This window comes from Amphiura filiformis, chromosome 17, assembly GCF_039555335.1.
Source record: "Amphiura filiformis chromosome 17, Afil_fr2py, whole genome shotgun sequence".
In the NCBI taxonomy this organism is placed as follows: domain Eukaryota; kingdom Metazoa; phylum Echinodermata; class Ophiuroidea; order Amphilepidida; family Amphiuridae; genus Amphiura; species Amphiura filiformis.
Window position 1 is genome coordinate 40324523 of NC_092644.1, and position 19109 is coordinate 40343631.

The following is a 19109-nucleotide window of genomic DNA, read 5'->3' on the forward strand; positions in this document are numbered from 1 at the left end:
ATATCACAAACAATACAGGAATGCCTACAGCTCTTGGTTTGACAAAGATATTTCTCGGATAATCATCCATAATTAATACCTGACTAAGTTGACGGTAGATGAAAACTTGCATTCGGCCTACATGCCCGGGCCTACATGATCATATCTGTGTCTGAAAACACAAGCCCTTACCCGGCCGGTTCTGCACCGGGGTTCTGCATGCCCTTTTGATGAAGCTATTCTGAACAAATAAATGTAGTGATTCCTCCAAAATAATCATGAAATACATGATTAAATGGTTAAATTACGATCACCAACGACACAGTTTATGTAAACAACTTCACGTGTGTGATGACACGATCCCGGCACAATAAACCTGTACCGCTGATATTTATGACAAAACAGGACACTACTGCGCACGTAGACTGGCCCCCAGTCTCGGTTCGGTTCCATCTCTGGATAATGTAACAATAAATAATTACGTAATGCCTTATGAAAAAAAAATGCCAACTCCCCCCTTATTTTCTTCAATGCCAAAAACCCATTCCTCTTCATCCACAAATCGACGCCACTAATTACACCCACCACAGTCAACCATGCAGCAATATAGAAATATACTCGTATTATAAGTGAACGCGAAAGTCCATTGAGCGCTGATTCCGAGACTGGTCCAATCTGTTAGGGACGCACCATTAGATATTATCGGGGGGGCTAGGAAAAAAAAAAAAAAAAAAAGTTTTGCCTCACTGATGAGTAAAAAAAAAAAAATTTGCCTCACTGATGAGTAAAAAAAAAAAAATTTTGCCTCATTGATGAGCAAAAAAAAAAAATTTCCCCTACCCAGCTATGTATAAAGGTATACATTAAAATTGAAAAATATAACTTCGCTTACAAGGCGCGAAAAAAAAAAAATTTTGCCTCAAAAAAAAAAAAAAAAAAAAAAATTTCGCCGCCTTCGGCGGCCAAAAAAAAAATTTCTGCCTGACCCAAACTACCTAGCCCCCCCGATAATATCTAATGGTGCGTCCCTTAGAGATCTCACTTCCAAATATTCGTTCAACGAAGCACGGTGATTCCGATGTCAATTACGAAAGCCCCGCCCCAGTTTCAATTCAAATATGGTAGCACAAAGCTCTGCCGCGGGATGTGACGCAAGATCGGATGGGACAATTGTCAACAACTGATAGGTATTGAGCTCAAGTGGCACGCTTCTGATAGACCCATGGTACGCGCAATAATAAAAAGGCAACCACTGACTCGGACTTAGGCCTATTGTCCATATTATGTACATTATCGCGTGCGGTTTGCAAATGTTTGCACATTATTTAGCTAGGGAAGCCTTTTCAAATATCCCCGCCGCTGCCAAGCTGCGTTGATTGGTCGGATACAATATCGTTGTTTAGTCGCTACACAAACGTTAATGTAGTGAAAACATGGACGTGGTATATAGAAAGATTGCGTGACTCCAAATCCGTAAAAGTGAACTTCCAGCAGTTTGTGGGAGCTGGAAGTCAAATTGCCTACAGACTGGGAGGGTCCGTGTATTGGGTTGATTTTTAATGCTATGTAATCTACATTACCAGTCGTTCTCCACGGACCCGAGGGAGGGTCTACTGCGCACGCTCAAATGGCAGGAATCCTGCCAGAAAGTGCTTAGACTGAATCCTCCAGTCCTATCAACTAGACTAATTCCAATCAGCCGTCTACACTTCGCATGTACTGTGTATGCTTCGTAGTGACGACTGATTATCTTACAGCTAATATCATGACGGACTTCTGAAAACTATTCAATGCAACTTCAGTTGTGCGCCGTAGCGCGACTGACTAGCGGCGCCCGCGTACCGCGTCGCTGTACCGCGCCGCTGTGACAAGATCGCGCTCTGAACTTCTAAAAACAACAAACTCGGTCAAAAGGTCAATTTGGACACAACTGCGCATGCTCTATGCCACAGGAATCCTGTTGCAAAATCCGTCACTTTTTTTCCACGTAGTTTTCTCAGTCGTCAATCCAGACGGTTGCCGACTGAGGGCAGCAGTCTACCTATCAACATCTACGCACGGTCATCGGGTTGTGCTGATGGTGAGGACTGAATCGTTCAGCAATCCAATATTGGTGCAGTGAAAAATGCTAAAATATGAATATTTAGTAGATTTTGATTACGTCATTGCTTTCAGCTACTATTGTGCCCCATTCTTCGTTCATGAAGCTACCATGGGAATATAAAGACAAACGGAGCCCTGATTAAAGCCCGACATTTGGCTGATTTGGGTAGCTTTTGTTCGCTACACATAAAGCGAGCTTGAAAACAAACAGCTGAGTACCGATGCAGGGAATAAACCTCTTTGCCAGCAAATTTGGTAGCTGATGTTTAAAAAATTTTCTGATGCGTCCGCCATTAGTAGTTTTTACAACTTTCCCATTTTTAAACCAAAATAATCAACTTTGCACGATTTTTAGTCATCATGGTGAAACTTTTGTGGTTTTGTAACATATTGAGTCCATTGCACACCGTCAGATCGCAATATTTAACTTGATTTTGAGAAGGAAAGTTCGTCGCCACAGACCCCGCTCAGACCACAGTGACATGGATGCACTGACTATGCACAGCCTCGGCGTTCACGGTGCGGTGCAGTGGCACTGGTGGTAAACAATGTAAGTATAAAAGCTGAAGTTATTTCAATTATTTTCACGTGTAGTGTGCATGGTTTATAAGGCCATCTTTTACACCGTAAACAAGAGCAGTGTCGTGACTCATGACTGATTCACTCTTATATTGTAGGCTAGGCCAGGCAAGGGATCAGGCCACGAAAAAACATCAGTCATAAACAACCTGTAATGCCTGTATCAATGACAATCGATTTGATATGGCATGCACGCAGTTGAGCGCCAGGCATTGCTGTCTAGATTTTAAAGCCGAGTGGTTGATGGTACGCGAATGATGGTACGCGAATGGTTGAATTTTCACAATACACTTATTGGGGTATATTCAAATAAGAGTTTCGGTTTTAAAATTCACGTTCAAATGCACGCGAAAGGCACTAATATTTGTACCTTTCTAAATCGTTTTAACACTTAATTCGCTGGCTGATTTTGTGAGATTAGCAGCGAGTAATATTTAGTGTCCATGCGCAGGGGCTATTTTAACGCATGCCTCACTGTCACGTGACGTGACGAGATAAAATATTTGTGCAGTGACAATTAACCATCCGTAGATATGCTTTATAGTAGACAATGTCAATGGTAGAGCCTTTCTTACGGTCACATTCAGGTAAAAATGTCAATTTCTTTATTTTTGAAACGCACTCTACTTCATCAACACTTTTATTTGGGGGGGGGGGCGAGCGGTGGCGAGCAATCACTCACCAAAAAAAAAAAGTCAAACGGCAAGGCCTGGGGTTCAATAATTATAGGTAATTATGAATGCGTATTACTTACTGCTCGAAAAATAATGCATATGCGCTGATGCTGATGCGTCTAATGCATGAGCCCCAAAGGGGGAAGACAAAATTAGACGAATCGACATCAGCGCAAGTGCATTATTTTGCCTAATTTCTCGAGCAATAGGGCCTAAGTAATATGTGTTTATTAATCTATTTCATACAGTGGCGTAGGGGCCTACCGTGGCGCCCCAACCCGGGGCTGAAGAAAATTAAATTTTGCTGCCCTTCCTCAACAGCCCTAAAAGGTTGACCCATTTTTTTCTGGTTGTTTGAAAAGTGAAGAGCAAAAAAAAAAAAAAAGATTTCAGGTGCTAGCACCCTAAAAGCAACACATTTTGATGTATAGCAACATTTTTCAAAAATTTGTATGCTTTATCAAATTTTTCTGCCTTTTTATTTATTAATTCTTTTTGCCACCCCCTTTGTTTTTGTTTTTACCACCCCCTGTTTTTGCAGCCCTTCAATTTCGCTGCCCCTGATTTTACCCTGGGGCTGGCACCCCAAAGCCCCCAAAATAAGCGCATGTCATACCGACAAGAAAAAAACACATAATTTTAACTTTTTTATGTAACAAATTATCACTCAAAATGTTGGAAATTAGAACCAAATATAAACCCGCCTCAAAAATGAATCAATCCTATGTGACACGAACACGCATGAAACACTGCCGTAGACTACGAGAATGCACAATATACACAATCAATGCATGTTTCATACTTTTCTGATTGGCTGCTTTGATAGGAGTGTATGAATGCTTTACGCTAGTTGTGCGTTGTGTAATGCAGGACTGGCGCATGATTATGTGAATTTGTGAGAAGTCTAGAGGCCCCTCTTGTAAAACTTTTCTCCATTTTAAGATATTATTTCTTTTTAATTTCCCCAACTAGGTGATACTGATGTCAACTTGATGTGAACTGTACAGTTGCAGCAACTGCTTTCAGGAGATGGTGGCTTTTAATGAGAATGTATAGTGATGAACTCAACAGTACTACTGGTGCAACAAAAAGCTGGTATGTACAATGAGTAACCAGGGACTGCCTTTTGAGGAGAGTGACATTCATGCATTTAAATTGGGATGCAGACACCCCCGGGCGGACAACATGATCTTTGAGGGCACCTTAAGTTTGTGCGGTTTTTTATAAGGTGGAACAAATAAGACTTGTAACAAGAAACAACATGGTATTGATATATATGTGTATGTAGAATGGCATGCACGCACTGCCATGCAGGTGGTCGCAAGCAATGCTTAAATCAAATGATATTTGTGCTTGAAATTGACAATCTCCAATGTTAAGGCGTAAGGCTTTTTTGTGAAAATTTTTGTCGCAAAATTTACAAGGCGGAAAAAAGCGGAATTTGACATTTGTAAAGCGGAAAATTTTTTTATAGTTAGTCCTGACTCCCATCTCACACATGATGATGAGCTGATCATAGTTTAGCCTTTAGGCATGAATGGGCAAAATGCCAAATTGCAATATGTGTGCTACGTGACACTACGGATGCACCACCATTGATCTCCAACACAACTCGCATGCCATACAAGTCACACACAGATGCAATGATCAAATTTTTATCTAAAAGGTGCGCAGTAAATCCGCAGTTTACTTTTGTGTGCAAATAAATGGTAAAACAATTTCCATAAATATATTTTGAATTGGTACCATACTTAGGCCTCCCATATATGTAACTCTGGGGCTTGCAGCATGGAGCAGCCCAATTTCAGAAACCTGGAGGCACAGTGAAACATGCTTGTTCTTGTAAAACGTTTCTCCATTTTAATATTTTGTTTCTTGAATTTTCCCAACTAGGTGATACCAGTGATGTCAACTTGATGTGAACTGTACAGTTACGTTGCAGCAACTGTTTTCAGGAGGTGGTGGCTTTTAATCAGAATGTATAGTGATGAACTCAGCAGTACTGGTACAACAAAAAGCTGGTATGTACATGTACTATGATTAACCAGGGACTGCCTTTTGAGGAGAGTGAGAGCATTGCTCTCTCACTGCTCTCCTTATAGATAATTACTACACCTGCCCAATTCTGTGCATATTTTGCATTTTTCTCAAAATTATAGTGCATTTGTGACAAGTAAGATATGTATATTATAGGGGCAAGGACTACAACTACTGCACTGGAAATTTTATTTCAGCACAAACAACAGTTGTGGAGTTACAGTCAAAAATGAGGGAAAACCAGTATTTGATCAATAAATCAATAACTACTTGCCTTGAGTTGCTGAATTTTCAGTGCAGTAGTTGTACTCCTTGCCCCTATAATATACATATCTTACTTGTATCAAATGTGCTATAATTTTTGAGAAAAATGCAAAATTAGGCACCAAATTGGCCAGGTGTGTAGTACCCCCTTAAATCTGATATAGGAGAGTGATGTTTGACATGTGAAACAGCTCTCCTTGAAGGCTCATGAAGAGCTATTTATTGCTCTCCTTCAAGTTCCAAAAGACAATCCATGAGTAACTGCTATATTGGTTGATGAAAGGATTAGGCCTGGCTTAGTAACTCAGGCCCCAAGATAGTAACTTCAAGCCCCAAGATAGTATCTGACTTAGTAGCATGGGCCCCTTATTTATAGTCAGGCCCAGGGTTATCACCACGCTGGACTGGGCTGTCTGGCACTCACTAAATTGGGGGTTTTTTAAAGTTTTTTTTTTAAAGTTTTTTTTTTTTTATATTTCCTCAAGTGGATGATGATATTTCATCATAAAAAGAGGAAGAACATTTTTTTAGGGGGGTGGTACCCTCAAAGCCTATTCCCCGATCCCTAGCGTTCAACTAAAAAGAGAGTGCGAGGCGCGAGAGCTTCGCTGGCTACGCTTTGCCTTCAATATTTTAACCAGTACTATTTGGGTCATGGTGACAACCCTGGTCAGGCCCGTGCTACTAATTCAGGCCCAAAGATATTTTTTCTTTCTATGTCACTTTTGGGGATCTGTAGGTTGTTCAATATTAAAATCTAAATATTTTAATTGATATTTTGGTTATTTTTCTTTACAGATGAAATATGAACTTCTTGGAAGGAACCACCTGCAGCAACAAGCTTAAGCAAGAGACAGGTAAATGCTCCATAGCAATCGCCTGTGCCATATAGAATGTCGGCACTTCAACTAAAAATCAAGCGAATTTAACTTCGAGGGGAAAACTATCGACAGAAAAAGACATTGTCAACATATGGCTGTTACGGCCTACACCTACCTGTCAATTAGGTTTAGTGGACTAGCTAGCTGGTAGCCACTAGCCATCACTGTTAATTTGGAACATGTTTTACCACACAGTGGAACTCATAATATATAATTATGATAATGTGGACTACAATTAAGTCAACAAATACTGGACACAGTGGTAACTAGGCGAGTTAAAAAAAGCGAGTTAAAAAAAGCGAAGTTAAAGAAAAGGCAAGTTACCCCCCCAGAGATTAGGGTGTGTTTTTTTCAATTACCCCACAAAGTAAGCTAAAGATGAGTTACGACAAAGCCATCAAAGTCCCACCAGCGAGTTACGCAAAGCCATCAAGTCCAAATGGCGATTTACGACAACACGATCAAATCGGCGAAGCTACAGCAATGCTATCAAGTCCTGTAAGAGAGTTACAGGAATGCCGTAATGATGAATGGAAAATGGCTTTCACTATAGAAAAATTATCAAATTTGTGTACATCGTGGAACATACTCTTTGCGTGGCTGTGCGTAGTAAGCAGTTGCACGCAGATAGCCTCGCTAATATGGACGCCAGTAGAGTAGCATTGTATGCGCGTGTAGTTAGCATGATTAGTTGCGGAGTAACAAGCGTAGTTGAATGTTCCACGATGTACACAAAATTTAATATTTTTTCTATAGTTGAGGTTCATGATGATGAGAAAAAATCCATTTTACCCTAAATCAAATTGTAATCTTAACTTGCTGATAAGACTTGCCATAACTTGCTGATGGGACTTGCCGTAAATTTTAACTCATCGATGGGACTTGTCGTAACTCGTCTGCCAACAAATCTTAACTCAATGGCGCGACTTCCCGTATTCTCAGCAGGGATCAATCTTTAACCTCTGCAGGGACCAGGGCATCTTAAACTTATCTGACTCGCCATTTTCTCTCGCTCTTACTCGCCCATTTTTTTTTTTTTTTTAACCGTGCACATGCCCTCTTAACCTTCGTATGGCTTTTGTACATGTATGTACCCATTTTACAGACTATGAATTATAGTAATAAATAAATAATAAATAACCTAGAAGAGAGGGATGTGGTGTAGGTTATACATGTACCTGTATGTACTAAACAGTGGACAATAATTAGATAATGTTAATTTTCAATTTTAGTGATCCTAGCATCCTCTTTTTATATCATTTTTAGGTAGATATCTCCCAAAAAGGTTATTCCTAAAATTGCAGTTGATTCCGATTTTGCATTTATAGGTATGCATGATTATTTGTTGTAATTTTGTTCTGGTGTACCAGAACATAATTCAAATTTCATGATATTTCTGCTGAACAAATTAATCTGCAAGAAATTCTTTGTACATAAACATAATGTTGCCAGAGGTTTCCAGTGGTATAAAAATCTTTTTTGAGAAAAGTGGGGGGTATGATGCTGTGGATCACAATCACAAAATGCCTTACTTCCAAAAGCAGCAATTTCAACTGCACTGACTACGGAGCCCCCAAAGTGACATGGAAGAAAAAAAAATCGAGGTACGGCTTAGTAACTTGGGTCCAAGATAGTAACTCGGGTCCAAGAGTAACTCGGGTCCGAGATAGTAAATTGGGGCCCTATTTCGGGGCACGAGTTACTATCTTGGGCACGAGTACTAAGTTGGGCCCCAAGTACTATCTTAGACCCTGAGTTACCAAGTCGGGCCTCGAATTACTATCTTGGACCCCGAGTTGCTATCTCAAGGCTATCTCAGACCCCGTTTTTTCTTCCATGTCACTTGAGGGCTCTGTATAAATCAGCACAGTCGAAACCTAGATTTCGCCTTGGTTTGCAAGAATCAAAATCCATCCTAGTCACTGCACTTACTGTATGATACAATGAGAGATTTTGATTCTCGCACCCCAATCTTACAAGAATCATTACGAGAATCGATTCTGTGATGCTCGTTGAAATCTAGGCCCTGACAGTGATGAGTGATGTACAATTTCATGAAAAGGTGTTCAGAATTGGCTAGGCCTCTTTGGTCATAGTTTATTAGGGTTGCAGATTGGACAAAAGTTGGGGACGTGGCAACTTTCAAAAATAAGTAAACTGAGTAATCTGGATATCAGGTACTTCATGTTAAAAGCAGTTTTATTTCCTCCAATTTTTATTGATTTTTATTAATGCAACTTTTCTTAGTGTATTTTCAATTAAAATAAATTGATGTTTGTTTAAATCATATTGACCATATCAAGTTGTTATCCTTTTTGTATCAGTCATGTGTTAGAAAAATAAAATGAAAAGAAATATAACATGTGCCGGTATCTGTGTGTTTTCAGGACTAATCAATATTTGATGTATTCGGTGATACGTTTTCCAGTTAAAAAAACACAAACTTGTAAATGTTAGAATTTATAAAATGAAACACAATTTTTCATTAAAAGAATTAAAATGTGCATGCCTTCTGGTACATCTTACCCCGGACTTTTACCCTCAATTTTGTTACCCGGCCTCCGCTATTAAGGACTGGTTTTATTCCCTTTTAGAACCCAATATTTTTGATCCCCCACATTTTACACCCCCACCAAAGAAGTCATGAACACTCCCTAAGAACATAAGGTCATGAAGACGTGTTTACATGAAAAACTCTGCCAAAAAGAAAAACATTTTTAAATGTTGTCAAAATATTTGTATTTTTTTAAATTTATTTATTAAAACGTTGAATGCCCTTTATATAAACCCGACTTTTTTGCGGTTGCTTTTGAGAAATCTTAATGAAGGCATAGGGCAAAATTCTGCAATCAGTTTTGTTGAAATATTTAGAGACTGATATGAAACAACATCCCTGGACCCTGGTTGAAAGTACTAGGACTACAGCGTGATTTTTTTTCTGGGTTTTTGGGGAATCAGTTAAATTGAAAGTCGAGAGAACGGCATTTTGTGATTGGTTTTCTTTTTAACCAAAAGTAAAAAAATAATTTTGCAAAAAAAAGAAAGTCCCCAAATATCACAATTTGTGAGCGTAACAAGCCAAAATTCAAGTTTTTAACTTTTGGTCTAAATAAGAAGGTCCAAATCCGGGGCCCAAATTTTAGGAAGAAAGTCCACTTTTCACAACCCCCCCTTGGAAAAAGGTCTACTAATAATGGTAATAAGAAGAATATTAAAGAATAAGAATGATAATGATTTGTGGCAATGAAAGTAAATTAAAAACAAAAATATTAAACTTAAAAACTTAAACTGTTGCTTTTCCAAAAATCCCCGCAAAAATCAATTAATGATGTCTATACACCGCTGGCTGTAGTTATGATTGTCCAGATTTCGACAATATATGCAAGCTATGACGCAAGCTCATTACTTATTCATGACATAGTCTCCTCAACCCGGGCCTCAGCTGCAATGGTTTGAGCGGAACAAAACTGGCGGTGTTGGAGACTATGAGAAAAAGTTTCCTACTGCGCACGCTCGTGGAGCCAGAATTCTGGCTCCAGACGAAAAAGTGCACCAAAATTTTTCATGTTACGAATTCAGGCCCTGAATAAGGCAACGTGAAGGATTGTGGGTAATATAAAGACGCCGCAATTCTGGGCCTGGAAGGATTCAGGCTAGAAAGTGCTACACTTTTTAACACACAAGTTTTGTCAGGCCCTATTCGCGGCCGAACAGGATTATGGGTAAAAACGAACAGGATTGTGGGTAAAGTAGGACGCCGCCGCGATAGGGCCTGACGGAGGTAGGCTAGCATCAGGCAGTCCGCTCGATCTTTTTAAAGGGATTTTTGTTTTAATTTGATCACTTCTTGCTTGCTACTTCCGCTCATTCAGGTCAAAACAAACCAAAGACGAGTCAAGGTTGAGCACGATTTCGTAAGTAAACAGTGGTAAACTTGCAGACTGTTTCGAATGTTTCCTATATTTTGCCTTCTATAATTCAATTCAGGTGACTTTATAATTGTATTCCTACATCATCATGTTTCACTCAAATCATTGACAGTGTAACATGAACATAATTTTTTAAGCTTATTAATTTTTTTGTAAAATACTATTGTGACATTTTTTTAACTTTATACCATCATGTTTAATAGTATCGAGCGACATGTACTAAACATTAAACTCTACTGTAGAAAAATCATTTAATTTGTGTACATTGTGGAATATACTCTTTGCATGGCTGTGCGTAAGGCAAAATAAAAAAATAAACATGTTTCACGTCCCCTCCCGCTTCCTTTTTTGAGGTTTCCTCAAATATATTTTTATTTTTTGAAATTCGGTTATAACTTTTCAAAAAATATGTCTAGGAAGTTGGAATGCTTTCTATAGCCTTGTTAAGATACAAGAAACATTTTAGGAAGGTTTTGTGATCATTGGAGGGGGTGTAACTCTCAGAACAACAAATAAAAAAGGGCCTCCTTCTTTTTCCAGACATTATTGTATACGCTAAAACAGCTATAAGTATGGGTATTTACACCAATTTTGCGATAAAAAATAGAAAATAAAAAGCCCCCTCCTCCTCCTTTTTTTCGAAAACCCGGACGTGAAACATGTTTTATTTTTTACTTGGCCTAATAAGCTGTTGTACGCAGATAACCTCACATGGACACGTAAAGTAGCGTTGTATTCTCGTGTATTAGCATGATTAGTCGCGGAGTAACAAATGTTCCACAATGTACACAAATTGAATAATTTTTTTATAAGAATTGATAATACATTTTAAAATTGGCGACAATTGAGTGACTGAAGCAGATTCTCGACCAAGAAATGAATCACTCATTGTGGACCATCCTTCTGATACGGTACTTGAGTGTTTGGATAAATGGAACAGTTTCGACAAGTCTTTTGTCTACCTCTGTTTGTAAATAGACAAGGATGACAACATGGTCATCCTCGCTGAATAGGAAAGTAACAACAGGGGTTCTATACTAGTCCGAGGTACTCACACCTCCGTCACTATGATTTCCACTGTCCTGCTTCTCTGTACGAAGGTCTGAGGCTCTTGGCCCTATCTGGTTCAGGGTACACTGTATTCAATGAAAACAAAATATCACTTCCTACCACATGAACTGAAGACTTAAACAAAACATATTTATATTTGGTGCATGTAATAACTTCTGCTAAAGACCTTCATCTTAGAAACAAACAAGTGTATAAATCAATTAGTAGCATGACAGAGAACTTGACCTAGTTCGGACATTGACCTAGTCCTAGTTATGAACTTTATGCTAGCTATGCACAAATACAGTATAGAGGCAAAACTGCCTAGATGTCAACTCTCTCACTCTGAACCTGACTTTCTAGCTGAATGCAATGCTTGTAGCTTAGTAGAATAAAACATATAGTAGATTGTACATCATGACTTCAAGTGTGTTTCTTCATGAACCCAACCAAATATATAACAGTGGCGACGAGGATGTTTCAACCTATTAACTACAACTTTTCGACTTGACAACCAGTTTTGTTTGGTGCCAAGAAGTTTCAGCTAATAAAGACTTGATTTACCAGTATAGTTCTGTACTTAGTTCATCATAGCCATGGCTGGCTACATGATAGGACAAATGGGTCAATTTGACAGTAGTATGGAGGACTGGAAATCGTATATGGAACGTTTTCAGCAATTTCTTATTGTGAACGGTGTGGAAAATAACAAGAAGGTGGCAGCTCTCATCAGCCTTGTTGGGCCAACGGTATACAAACTTCTTAGGAGTTTGACAGCACCAACAGATCCAGCTACCAAAACATTTGATGAATTAGTTAAATTGTTAACGGATCACTTGGCACCAGCACCACTACGAATTGCTGAACGTTTTAAATTTTACAAACGGGATCAACAGCCTACAGAGTCAATCCGAGAGTATGTTGCGGAGCTAAGACGACTTTCAACCACTTGCGAATTTGGTGATTTTCTAAATCAAGCCCTTCGTGATCGCGTTGTTTGTGGGCTTCGTGCAGAAAACATTCAGAGGAAATGTTTGACAGAAGACGACTTAGATCTTCAAAAAGCAATTAACATTGCCGTAGCATCAGAAGCAGCATCGAAAGACACAGATATGCTCCACAAGGGTGGAAATGTGAATAAAGTACATTCCACACCTAAACGATTCAACCGAAATCGTGGTCAACAGCATCCCTGGATCCAGCATAAACCGCCAACAAGTATGAACAGTAAACCAAATTATCAAGGAACTACCTGTTATCGCTGTGGTGAACATCACAATGCCAATGTCTGCAAGTATAAAACTTACAAGTGTAATTATTGCAAAAGGTAGGACACTTGGCTAAAGTATGTAGAAAGAAACAAACTTCAGGAACTAATTATGTTGATGAGCAAGGTATGGAGGAGGTGGAAGATAATAATGGAACTGAAATGCATGAAACCTGTAACTATCTCCACACTCTTGGAATTCACAATTTGCCTGGATCAAACAGCTCAGACCCTATAATGGTGACTGTGGTCATAGATGGAAAAGCTATTCCAATGGAAGTTGATACTGGTGCAGCCATGTCCATCATACCGCAAGATGTATTCAATGCAAAGTTTCCACATGTCAAACTGAGTAAATGTGAAAGCAATTTCTCCACCTATGGAGGTGGCAGGTTACCTGTTGTCGGTCAGGGTGAAGTGACAGTGACCTATCGCGCGCAAATAGTGAAATTACCCTTAGTGGTAGCAAGGGTAACTGGTCAACCACCTGTGTTGGGTAGAAATTGGCTCAAAGTCATACGCTTGAATTGGAAAGAGATTTTTGCGACATATGCAACATCAGTGCCATCATCACGATCAAGTATGCAGGAAGTGTTAAACAAACATACAGCTGTGTTCCAACCGGGATTAGGAACCATGAAGCATCATACAGCCAAACTGCATGTCAAGCCAAATGCTCGTCCCAAGTTTCACAAAGCGCGACCTGTGCCATATTCACTTCGCGATTCGGTAGAAAAGGAGATTGATCGCTTGTTGGAGGAAGGCATATTGGAGCCAGTATCGCATGCTGAATGGGCAGCACCAATTGTGGTAATTCCCAAAGCAGATAAATCGCTGAGGATTTGTGGGGACTATAAGGTAACAATAAATAGTGAAATAGAAGTGGACAAATATCCACTACCTAATCCCCAGGACATGTTTGCAACGCTTCGCTGGAGGAAAATTTTCTCTACCCTGGACATGTCACAAGCATATCAGCAAATGCAGCTTGACCCCGACTCCAAGAAATACTTAACTGTAAATACACATAGAGGGTTATTCCAATATACAAGGCTAGCATTTGGAGTTGCCAGTGCACCTAGTGTATTCCAGAACGCAATGGAACAAATCCTACAGGGACTTGATGGAGTCATGTGTTTCATTGATGATATTTTGATTTCGGGAAAGTCGGAAGAGGAACATTTACAACGGTTGGAAGCTGTACTATCGCGATTGGAGGAACATGGAATACGTCTAAAGCAGGCAAAGTGTCATTTCATGCAAACGCAAGTGAAATATCTGGGTCATATTATCAGTGACAGAGGAATCGCTGCTACACCTGAAAAGGTTCAGGGAATCGCAGAAGCACCTACTCCTCAAAATGTACACCAGTTGCGGTCTTTCCTTGGAATGCTTCAATATTATGCCAAGTTTATTCCTAACTTGAGTGAGCTAATTCATCCACTGAATAAGCTTTTGTGTAACAATGTTCCCTACAAGTGGACACCTGAATGTGATCAAGCTTTCAAAGCAGCCAAGGAAAAGCTGATGTCTGACACAGTATTGACTCACTATGATGTGAATCGTCCACTGAGATTAGCCTGTGATGCATCTCAGTATGGCATCGGTGCCGTATTATCGCATATCATGGAAGATGGGACTGAACGTCCTATAGCCTTTGCTTCACGTACGCTTACCAAAAGTGAAAAGAATTACGCACAGTCACAGAAAGAAGCATTGTCGCTGATTTTTGGAGTGAAAAAGTTTCACCTGTACTTGTATGGTCGACAATTTACACTGATTACTGATCATCAACCGCTTCTCACAATCTTGGGTCCAAAGAATGCAGTACCGACACTCGCAGCCCAAAGGTTACAGCGGTGGGCTTTGATATTATCAGCGTATCAGTACGATATTGAATATCGCAATACATCAGCACACAGTAACGCGGACTTTTTGTCGCGATTACCCCAGGATGTGATTGATCCTAGCAATGAGGAAGCACTTTTCAATGTTTCGCTTGTTGATGAATTGCCTGTGGAAGCTGCTGAAGTGGGGCAGCTACACAACGTGACCCTGTGTTGTCTCAGCATGGGAGTATACAGCTTATGGATGGCCAAAGCAACTTGACGACCCTGTTTTGAAACCTTTCTGGATTCAGCAGACATGAATTATCCACAGAGCTAGACTGTCTCTTGTGGGGAAGAAGAGTTATAATTCCAAGTTCCCTACAAGATCGCCTTTTAGCTGAGCTCCATGATGGGCATCAAGGAATGTCGCGTATGAAAGCGTTAGCGCGCAGTTACTTTTGGTGGCCAAAATTGGATGAAAGCATTGAGAAAATGGTAAGCTGTTGTTCCATTTGTGCTTCTGTCCGGAAATTACCACCCACTACACCATTACACCCATGGAAGTGGCCCACACGACCATTTGAAAGGGTCCACATAGATTTTGCCGAAAAAGATGGGCACCATTATCTTGTCATGATAGATACCTATTCTAAATGGCCAGAGGTAATACCCATGGGAAGCTCTACCATTACTGCCAAGACTATTGATAATCTTCGCACATGGTTTGCCGCATTTGGGTTACCGGAAACCATTGTTAGTGATAATGGGCCGCAATTTACCTCCAGTGAATTTGCAACTTTCCTCGAACGGAATGGTATTCGTCACATTCGTGTTCCACCTTACCATCCCGCGAGTAATGGCGCAGCTGAAAGACTAGTTCAGGAAGTAAAGAAATCCCTGAAGACTAGCCTAAATGAGCGTGGTACCATTACACACAAGATAGCGAACTTTCTGTTCATCTATCGCAACACGCCGCACACTTTTACTAATCGCACCCGCAGAACTTTTCTTGAAAGCGTGCACCACGACTCGCCTGAGTTTACTTAAACCAACACTCAGAAATCGCACAAGACAAGAACAAATGAAAGTACCTGAGGGAAAGCGTCAGAAAGTAAGATCATTCCAACCAGGAGATTTTGTGAACGTGCGCAATTTTCGTGGAACAGCAAAGTGGATTGGCGGTACTGTTATGCAGCGACTTGGTCCTCTGACTTACATTGTCAGTGTAAATGGATCTGAACGCCATGTTCATATTGACCACCTGATATCTACCTCGGAATCAACTGAAACTGACCCCATACCCAGGAAAGTAACATAACAATACCTGAGGTACTCACTTCAGTGCCTCCCACTAAAACTTCTTCAGTTGTACCACCCGTACCAACACCACGTAATATCGCACCCGCCACTATGACGCCAACCGTCGCACCCGCAACGCCGACAGTCGCACCCGCGATAATCATGCCAGAGCAATCCGCGTCTTCTGAACGCCGGTATCCAATACGTGAACGCCATCCCCCAAAACGCCTGGACTTATAACTTTTGGAACTATTTTTTTTTATGGATACTGATCTTGGACTTGAATTTGACCATGGAACTATTGATTATAAAGTATTATGTTAAAACAAAATATGCTTTGTATATCATCATATATGCTTTATCATAAAATTAGCTAAATTTGAATTGAGTTGAGTATGAAGCTAACATAAAATTGTGGACATCTGTTAGTGGAAATCTGTTAACTTTGGTGGTGAGAAAATAAGAATTATGTTGACAAGGATTGTTCATCTCAAAAGCTAAATTTTAGAAGTAGTTAATATAGTAGGCAATTTTATTTGAAAGTTATTTCCTTTTTGTGTTTTTCAAAATGCATCTGTAGTTGCCATATTATTTGCTAAATTGCAAACCAACCTAGAAACCAAATTATAAAATTAAGGTCAACTTTGTTTTGGAAAAAAGAAACATCTGGTTTATATAAAATTTGTACTTTCAAACTTAGAAGGGAGGAATGTAATAACTTCTGCTAAAGACCTTCATCTTAGAAACAAACAAGTGTATAAATCAATTAGTAGCATGACAGAGAACTTGACCTAGTTCGGACATTGACCTAGTCCTAGTTATGAACTTTATGCTAGCTATGCACAAATACAGTATAGAGGCAAAACTGCCTAGATGTCAACTCTCTCACTCTGAACCTGACTTTCTAGCTGAATGCAATGCTTGTAGCTTAGTAGAATAAAACATATAGTAGATTGTACATCATGACTTCAAGTGTGTTTCTTCATGAACCCAACCAAATATATAACAGTGCATGTGTGTAAATTTTGAGTACATTTGAAGGTGTAAAATGACCAAAAGTCACCATAACAATCATAGCTCTACAATGTAGATAACATGGTGGCCATGTAGTCAGAATAATCAGACCCAGAACAAAATATTAATTTCTGACATGATCGTGTTCTGGGTCTGAACTGTTTCCATTCAAAATCTTGATGCCAAATTGGACAAAAAGAAGCACATGGTCCTATACTTCACAGTTTTTTAATCCCCTATTCAGTGGTAGCGCTAGAACTAAACACTCCTGTGTCCGCATGGACCCCCGAACTTGCAGAAAATTAAAAAGTAGGGGGTCCGGAGTAGAGTTTGGTGAGTCCGAGTTGCACAAATGCAGCATAAATAGTATGTCTGCAATAGTGCTAGGTTGAAAAACTGGGGGTCTGCAGGGACCCCTGAACTTGCAGAAAATGTAAAAACAAGGGGTCCGAACTCTATTTTGGTGGGTCCGGGACCCCAAAAAGTAACCTAGCGCTACCCTAGCCCCTATTCATGTTGCGTGAATCACTCTATTGTGGACCATCCTTTTGATACTTTAAGAGTATTTGGACAAGCGGAACAGTTTTGACAGGCCTTTTGTCTACCTCTCTGTTTGTAAACAAACGAGGAGGTCGAAATTGTCCTCTTCGGCGAATACAAAAGGCAGCGTAATAGTACGGCACTAGTGGCCATGGTGAAAAATGGTTGAAAAATGTGTTGGGTATGCAGGTACGTACAAAATTACACGAAAATGCTTTCCTTACTCCAAATCCAACTTGTGACCACATAAAGCTTGATAACAGGTGGTACAATCAATGTTAGAGCTGTTACTTATCATCCATCTAACATTTATAGTAGCTTCAATACAATGAGTCTTTCCTTACTTCTGTGCACCTCAACCAAGACAATTTAATTTATCAGCATAAGTTTATAATGTAAACATAATTATTTCATGTTCAAATATGTGACACGATCAAGGGAAATGAGTCGGATGTTGCTAATATTGATATTGAGATACTGGCAAAGAAAGTGTTAAAATTCTTTTGTTTTATATTGTTTTCAGGGATTGATAAATTGATGTAGCTTTACAAAGAACAATCGTATCAACATGAGGTTTTCAGTTTCTGAAAGCTCTAAATGTCCTATTTAGAAACATGTGAAGAGCTTATTTCCAAACCGTGTTAAGTCCACAAACCCACGTTTCTGATTTACCTGTGCAATATTGCAATGAGAGGTATTATAATTTCAGTTGGATGCACCATTACAAAGCAAACAGTAGATGGATGCACAATAACTGTGTGAGGCTTAACTCTTATGCAGCATTGTTATGGTAAAAAATTGGCTTGTTGATGGTACAGCTCATTGTTGCAAATGTCAAACCTATCAAAGTAATTGTGATTATTTGTATCACACAAGTAAATGAGACACATGGGGTTGTTGACTTAACACGGTTTGGAAACAAGCTCTTCAGGTGTAAAACTCATTTTCAACCAGGGCCAACATGTGACTCATTCCCCTTGATCATGTCACATATGTGTATTTGTCCTCATGTACTCTGTATGAATTCTATTTTAAAAGTTGTGTTTTAATTTGTAAATGTACAGCTTTTGCAGGGCCCCCAGGAAGGTCAGTGTTTTCATTGATGGGATTACCCTGCTTAGATAAAAATGAGAACTACCTGCCGATTGGTCAAAAAGAACTTTTCATTATCAATTATCAAAGCTCAATTCTGATTGGGGATTAAAATGAAGATATCATGTAATTGACCAATCAGAGGCAATGTTAGATCGGCAGGTAGTGCTCAGGGGGTTAAAACTGTGTAAACCCCATACAGAAACTTGAAATTTGGACACCAGAAACTTACGGTTGAAGGTAAAAAAAGTGTTGATGGTTTATCCTTGATGATACAGAAGTTATCATGCATGCAGTGATCTCTTGTGTGTAAAATGGGTCGCCGTGGCATTACTTGCTTTTTGTACAGAAATTCATTAAGGGGGTACTACACCCCTGGTCGATTTTGTGCCTATTTTTGCATTTTTCTCAAAAATTATAATGCATTGGTTACAAGTGTGATATGTATATATTATAGGGGCAAGGACTGCAAGTCTGCAACTACTACACTGAAAATTCAGCAACTCCTGGCAAGTAGTTATTGATTTATTGATCAAATATTAGTTTTCCCTCATTTTTGACTGTAACTCCAC

At 39.5% G+C, this 19109-nt stretch overlaps 2 protein-coding genes and 1 long non-coding RNA gene across 8 annotated transcripts in view; all 3 read left to right on the top strand.

The window, feature by feature from the left end:
- The first annotated feature begins 2384 nt into the window (after positions 1–2384).
- LOC140137790 (uncharacterized) lies at positions 2385–6618 on the top strand. Its single transcript, XR_011856899.1, has 4 exons — positions 2385–2632; positions 4308–4430; positions 5229–5356; positions 6435–6618. It is a non-coding gene; the product is annotated as an uncharacterized lncRNA (long non-coding RNA).
- A 3756-nt stretch (positions 6619–10374) lies between these two features.
- Positions 10375–19109, top strand: part of LOC140137791 (aldehyde dehydrogenase family 3 member A2-like) — a 47739-nt gene continuing 39004 nt past the window's right edge. For 5 of the 6 annotated variants that reach the window (XM_072159560.1, XM_072159557.1, XM_072159558.1 and 2 more), the window contains exon 1: positions 10375–10431. The gene's annotated coding sequence lies outside the window, so the exon portion shown is untranslated. Of the gene's footprint in view, positions 10505–19109 lie in introns of all 6 variants that reach the window. The other variant, XM_072159559.1, reaches the window with a different exon arrangement.
- LOC140137210 (uncharacterized) lies at positions 12093–12827 on the top strand. The gene has a single exon (XM_072158861.1). It carries the CDS (start codon positions 12093–12095, stop codon positions 12825–12827), a length of 735 nt encoding a protein of 244 aa, XP_072014962.1.

Bases quoted from the DNA above. Each gene is read 5' to 3' on its own strand.
- LOC140137210 (XM_072158861.1), top strand. From the start codon at position 12,093: ATGGCTGGCTACATGATAGGACAAATGGGTCAATTTGACAGTAGTATG.